The following is a 7,168-nucleotide window of genomic DNA, read 5'->3' on the forward strand; positions in this document are numbered from 1 at the left end:
CGCACTAAATTCGCCACGATTGGCGATCTTCAAACGTAGGCAGCCGTAAAACGAGATGGTGCACTTCGAGAGAGGGTGGGAGATTACGAGGGTTTACAACGACGCACTGAAAAACGGATCGATCACGTGGATGAGTCCGTACCGACGAGAAGTAGATGTAGGGGATCTTCTTTCACCGCCGCGACAATAAAACGTGTGCACTACGCGAGAGTCAATTTCTTACTAAGTTTATTACATATTGGAAAAGTTGTGTTAGGTACAATTTGGATGTGTATGTCTGTGTGATATACAAATTTTGTCTTTGTGTATAGTTAATAAAATAATTAACCCTTGACGATGCGGGTTCCATGTATGATCCCCAACACGCCGGCCGCCGTTGAAACGATTGTTTCAAAGATCTCCGACAGACGCTTTCGCTTGCGGACCGGTTGGTCTATCCTCCTCGTCCGCCTCCGGCATTTCAACGACTGGCTCCTCGATAGGTAGCAGAAAGACTTCAGTCACTGCTCGTGTGTAGTATCCTTTCGCTGTTCGAACCTCGACGACCCGAACGTGGCCGTCCGATCCTGGTGATACCGCTACGACACGACCCAAGTTCCATTCGAGGGGTGGAAGACCTTCTTGCTTCAGCAGGACCAGGGATCCCACCTTCACTTCGTCCCGCACACGTTGCCACTTTGAACGCTGATGGAGCTCGCTGACGTACTCACGTGCCCAGCGTTTCCAGAAATCCTGGACACTGCGCTTCATCTCCTGATAACGGTTGAGCCGACCAACAGGATGTGTGGTGTAGTCGGGCTCTGGAATGGAAAACAAAGGCTCTCCCACAAGGAAGTGACCGGGAGTAAGGCTGGACAGATCTTGCGGGTGGCTAGAGAGTGGAGACAGAGGGCGGGAGTTTAGCATACTTTCGATTTGGGCCACTGTAGTGCTAAACTCCTCCAACGTAAACGATCGACTGCCAAGGATTCTACGCAGGTGGTGTTTAAACGATTTGACCCCCGCTTCCCACAGGCCACCATGGTGGGGGAACGAGGAGGGATAAAGTGGAACGTGATTCCACTCTCCAGGCAGTATCCATTCCACTGTTCTGTCGAATACTGCTGAAGGTACTGGCGACGAAGCTGCTTCAGTTCTCGATCAGCTCCGACGAATGCTGTCGAGTTGTCGCAATACAAATTCACTACGCGACCGCGACGTGCGACGAACCGCTTCACCGCATTGATACACGCGACGGACGTAAGGTCGGTGACTACCTCGAGGTGTACCACCTTCACCACCATACAAACGAACACGGCGACGTACATTTTCACGTTTGCACCCCTCCCAACTAACGGACGAATACCGAAGGGCCCACAGTAGTCCATACCACTATTCGCGAACACTCGTGCCGGCGTGATTCGCACAGACGGTAGAGGAGCCATGAACTGCTCCGTCGGCTTCGGGGCGCAGCGGAAGCAGGTCACACACTGCCGAACGACTTTACGAACGAGATCGCGTCCACGCAGAGGCCAGAATCTTTGCCGAATGGTAGCCAGTAGCAAGGTTGGTCCTCCATGAAGGGTCCTTAGATGAAGGGAGCGAGCGATTAACCAAGACAGATGATGTTTGGCCGGTAGAAGAATTGGTGCTCTGGTATCCAAAGAGGCCGACAGCTTTGCTAAGCGTCCTCCTATCCGTAGGAGGCCTGTGTTGTCCAGAAACGGGTTGAGCGACTTGAACGACGATTGGAGTTTCCGGTCCTTGCTGGTTAGTCGCGGCTGAGGATTCGCCGAGAGACAACGAATTTCTTCTGGGAATTTTGTGCCTTGGACGGAACGAATGAGCGATTTAAGCGAGTAATCCACTTCGGGCGGCTGAAGAGGACCAACTTTGCGACGATTTTGCGGACTTAGAGCGTTTCGACAGAATCGGAAGCAGTAACTAACTACCCGAAGCAACCTTCCAAGATCCGAGTATCGATGGATGATCGAGTGATCCACGTGGGTCACCGCGAAGGTAACCACCTGGCGAGCTTCCACATCACGAACTTCCTGTTCTTCACGAGTGAGTGACACGATGTCTTCAGGCCAAGTTTCGACGGCCTGAACGAGAAAGTTAGGCCCATGCCACCACAGCGAATCTTCGAGTATTTCGGACGGTAAAACTCCACGAGATATCCTGTCCGCCGGATTGGCCTTCGACGGAACATGGCGCCAGCTGTCGTTGTTTGATAGTTTCTGTATTTCTGCTATTCTATTCGACACGAACACCTTCCAAACGGTAGGCGGCGATCGAATCCAGTGTAGAACTATACTGGAATCCGACCAGAACGTCACTACTCCGGCGAATCTAGTCGTGCTTCGGACTTGATCCAGCAGCTGACATCCTAACACAGCAGCACAGAGTTCCAGTTTCGGGGTTGTAAGTCCACGCAGTGGTGCGACTCTCGATTTGGCTATGAGAAGTTGGCTGTAGTAATTTCCAGCCCCATCCGACGAAACCACGTAGACACAGGCGCCGTAGCCGTGGTCGGAAGCATCGCAGAAGCAATGCAATGCGTAGCTGTTGAAGTCGTTCGCGAGAACTCGACGTGGGATCTTCAGGTCTGCTAATTGCGGAATTTCTTCACGGAAACGCAGCCACCAATCTCGAAGGTTCTCCGGAAGGTCATCATCCCAAGGAATTCCTATCGCCCACAGCTTCTGAATAAACATTTTGGCACTCATCACCACTGATCCGACTAGTCCGAGCGGGTCGAATAACTGTGCCATCTCGGAGGCCACCACTCGTTTGGAGACCTTGTTCGAGGGCGGAAGCGAAGGGATTTTGAATCCAAATTCATCGGTGAAGTGCGACCACAACAAACCTAGTGTTTTTATGTTTCCGGAATCGTCGATTTCAGTTTCCGGCGCGAGCTCCTTCTGTTCATCCGGCAAGTGAGTCAGAATCCGAGGATCGTTGGAGCTCCATTTCCTCAAGTTGAAACCTCCCAGCTTCAGCAGTTCCGTCAGCTGTATCACTGTCTCAATAGCAGTTTCCAGGTCGTCTTCTCCTGAAAGAGCATCGTCCATGTAGAATCCTTTCCGGATGACCTTTGCACCAAGCGGATATCGGTGCCCTTCGTCCTCTGCCAATTGGTTAAGCACACGTGTGGCCAGGTAAGGTGCGCATGACGTCCCGTAGATCACCGTGGTGAGCTGGTATCGCTGAAGAGGTTGGGTTGCACTTGTCCGCCACAGCACTTGCAGAAACCTGCGGTCCAGAGGATGAACCCAAATCTGGCGGAACATCTTCTCTATATCAGCCTTGAAAACAAAACGAGGGATCCGCCAGTTGAGGACGATAGCGAGAAGAGGAGGTTGCACGATCGGACCAACGAGTAGCACATCATTCAACGACAACTGGGAACTGCCCTTACAGGTGGCGTCGAAGACAACGCGGGTCTTCGTGGTGGAGCTATCGAGGCGGAAGATGGCATGGTGTGGCAGTACAAACTGGGGAATTTCGACGCGACGACTCAACTCCATATGGCCTAGTGCCGCATACTCCTCCATGAACTTCACGTATTCGCTCTTAAACTCGTGGTTTGCCGCAAATTTCCGCTCTATTGCCCAGAATCGGCGTTGGGCTACCGCGAAAGAATCTCCCAGCAGTTGAATCATTTCATCCCGTACCGGAAGGCGAATCATGTAGCGACCATCACTTGATCGACTGACTGTGCTTCGAAAATGCTCCTCACACACTTCTTCCAACGGAGTCATCGCCTTGTAACCGTCGAAGTTTTCGACCTCCCAAAAGCGCTGAAGCTTATTGTCGAGACTAGTGGTAGCGCTAACTACACGAATCGGAGAAGTACGAGATGCTGTTGATAGTCGACCAGCGACAACGTACCCGAAAACAGTCTTCTGAAGTATCGGGAAACCAGCGCGTAGATTGATCGTATGCGAAAGCATTAGGGAGTAGAACAGTTCTCCACCAACGAGGATATCGACCCCGGAGCTGATGTTGAACCTCGGGTCTGCGAGAGGGACGTTGTTGGGGAGATTCCAGTCCGAAATGTCGATGTGCTTACTTGGAAGCGTGACCGTGATTTGTGGGATAACGAGACATTCGAGAGGGTAGTCTAATCCTCCGAAGCGAGACGAGATCCTGATCAATACTTTAGAGCGAATATGGACGATTCCCTGGCCAATACCACTAACATCGATGCTGATTCTATCGCGTTTCAACTCCAGCTTGCGCGCCAGAGCTTCCGAGATGAAATTTGCTTGGGAGCAGCTATCCAGAACCCCACGAACGTAGCGAGGGTTGCCGTTGGAGTCTTTCACCTTGACAGCTACCGTTGATAGGAAAACTTCATCGCAGGGGGCACGTACGGGAACGCTTTGTGGAGCAACACAGGAGGCCAAAGGAGAAGAGTTCAATTCGAGACTTTTTCCGATCGATTGCGAAGCGGACGAATCAACCGGCGACGGGGAGGGAGCAACGACGACCGAATACGAGAACGAGTTTACCGGGCCAGACGACATAGCCCCGACGGGTGGCTGTTGCGAACGCGATGGTGGTGAGGAAAACGAGTGCGAGGCGACTACGGACGAGTTCGACGACACTTGAGGTTGAGCTGGAGGAATCACTTCACTGGCCGTAGAGCACGCCAGCGTTGTTTGAGACGACGACGGTTTCGCAGCCACGGCTAGTGGCGGCAGATGCAAAAGGGTGTGGTGTTTCTTGGAGCAATTTCTGCAGCTTCCACTGCTGCAGTTCTTGGCGAGATGTGGCCCCTTCAGGCAGTTGATGCACAATCCATTTTTCTTCACCATCTCAAAGCGTTGTTTCGCCTCCATTCCGACAAACTGATCGCATTTGAAAAGAGGATGGGCGTCTTTGCAAAGCGGACACTTGTTCGTAACCTCCGTAGCAACGTGGGTGGAAATCGATTTGGGTTTCGAGGGTTTGGTTTCGACAGGGTGATTGGGCGTTTGAAGCAGTTTAACAGACTGCAACACTCGCGATGTTTTTCATACAAATTCGGTTAGTAGTTGGTACGTTGGACGCACATTTTCCTGACAACTGTTCTCCCACTCCTTCAGAGTAGCAGGATCCAAACGCTTACTGAGGGTTTCGACGAGCACTGTGTCCCACAAGTCAGCTGGCGTATCCAGCTTTCCCAATACTCCCACATGATGATCAAACTCATCAACGAGTTCGTATAGCGACGACGAGGAAGCTCTCTTCACCGAAGGAATAGCGAAAAGAGCCGCGAAATGATGTTTCCGTAGTAGATTCGGATTATCATATCGCTCACAAATCGATTTCCATGCTGCAGCATAATTGTCGGAATTAACTTCAAAATATGCGATTATGCGCGCGGCCTCGCCTGTGAGAGCCGCTTTCAGGTAGTGCATTTTCTGCACCGACGAGAGATGAACGCTTGAATGGATCATGGACCGAAAAATGTCCCGAAAGGCTATCCATTTGGATGGATTGCCACAAAAATCTGGAATGTGGATTTCCGGCAACCGCACAGATTGCATTGGTTGAACCGGAGGACGACTGACTGCTGAGCCGGAGGGTGGGGGATCCAGCGGCAGCTTACTAACGAGAGAAGCTTTCAGCTCGTGGTACATTGTTTGGAACTGTACCCGTTGTGCAGACATGGCTGGCTCTTCTTCGTCATCGGTATCATCACCGGTGACGCCATCTTCAATTTCTTCAATCTCGTCCTGGATGTGTGCGAATTCAGCCCACAGACGATCGAGAGTGTCGATCCTCACCTTGACTTGGTGGAATTGACCTTGCTGATATTGATCGTTGAACTTTTTGATCAACGCGGCAGAGCCCAAAATGTTCGCTCTTTGCCGCAAAAGCGTTTTCAGCTTGGCTGATTTTGCCACCACCGAACGAGAAGCACGTTTCTTCATGGTGCGTGCAGTAATAGTAGTAGTAGAAAAAGAGTCACCCACCTGGTATCGACGTTTTGAGTTACCTCAACCGTTGACTCTCACGTATTCGTGTCGTTCCAGTCGGGTACCGGAGCCAGCAAAGCGAACGGCAAATCACAGTGCCGAGAAGAGATGAGCGGGGTTGACGAGGGGTTGTCCGCTCCAAGGCCAAATTCACTGCGATGCGCGAGAACAATGCGCGCGCGATACCGCAACGTGGTCGAACGATCAACGACAATGGCTGCCTGCGAGACCTTTCTGCAACGTGGTCCCGGGTTTCGGCACCAAATCTGTTGGCGCGATCACTTACCGCGCACTAAATTCGCCACGATTGGCGATCTTCAAACGTAGGCAGCCGTAAAACGAGATGGTGCACTTCGAGAGAGGGTGGGAGATTACGAGGGTTTACAACGACGCACTGAAAAACGGATCGATCACGTGGATGAGTCCGTACCGACGAGAAGTAGATGTAGGGGATCTTCTTTCACCGCCGCGACAATAAAACGTGTGCACTACGCGAGAGTCAATTTCTTACTAAGTTTATTACATATTGGAAAAGTTGTGTTAGGTACAATTTGGATGTGTATGTCTGTGTGATATACAAATTTTGTCTTTGTGTATAGTTAATAAAATAATTAACCCTTGACGATGCGGGTTCCATGTATGATCCCCAACAACTAACTTTATGAGTTTCAAATATTTTATAGCTTACAATAGAATACACGTTTTTATTTATTAGTATTTAACAAAAAAACAATGCTGGAAGGAAAACTTTTTTGAGTGATTTCCTATTAAAATTCTTTCTCAAAGAGGCACGAAATAGGTGCCTACAAGCTTTAAACATTGCTTTTAATTGAGCTTAATGTTTTTAGGAACTCCGTAAAACTGAAAATTTTCTACTGGATCATTGGATGTTGCGTGTGCTGTGGATGTCCATTGCCTAATGTTAGTGATTGCTCTGTCTGTGCAACCTCTGGTTGAAGATGGTGTTTTTAGAATATTTGTTCGATCTATGATTGTTTGTTTTTTCTTTTTTTTATCTTTATTAAAGAGATGTTCAGCCCTAGGCTGGCTCATCTCTGCAAATGTTTTTTCTTAGATTTTTGTTGAGGTAAGATTATATTTCTAAGATTCTTAAAAAAAGAATTACCGCAACTTTTCAAAAATGCATAGTCGAAACTAAATTATATTGCTGAGATTACAATTACAAAAATAAGGGAGCAGATGGGTGCACTGGTCGAAAG

At 49.7% G+C, this 7,168-nt stretch overlaps 1 protein-coding gene across 1 annotated transcript; it reads right to left on the reverse strand.

Annotated features, from left to right (window-relative positions):
- Positions 1 to 390: 390 nt before the first annotated feature.
- Positions 391 to 5,903, reverse strand: LOC134291926 (uncharacterized). The gene is made up of 3 exons (XM_062860382.1): positions 5,040 to 5,903; positions 1,000 to 4,979; positions 391 to 871 (listed from the first exon to the last, which is right to left on the reverse strand). Exons 1-3 carry the CDS (start codon positions 5,901 to 5,903, stop codon positions 391 to 393), a joined length of 5,325 nt encoding a protein of 1,774 aa, XP_062716366.1.
- Positions 5,904 to 7,168: the final 1,265 nt, after the last annotated feature.

This window comes from Aedes albopictus, chromosome 1, assembly GCF_035046485.1.
Source record: "Aedes albopictus strain Foshan chromosome 1, AalbF5, whole genome shotgun sequence".
Lineage (NCBI taxonomy): Eukaryota > Metazoa > Arthropoda > Insecta > Diptera > Culicidae > Aedes > Aedes albopictus.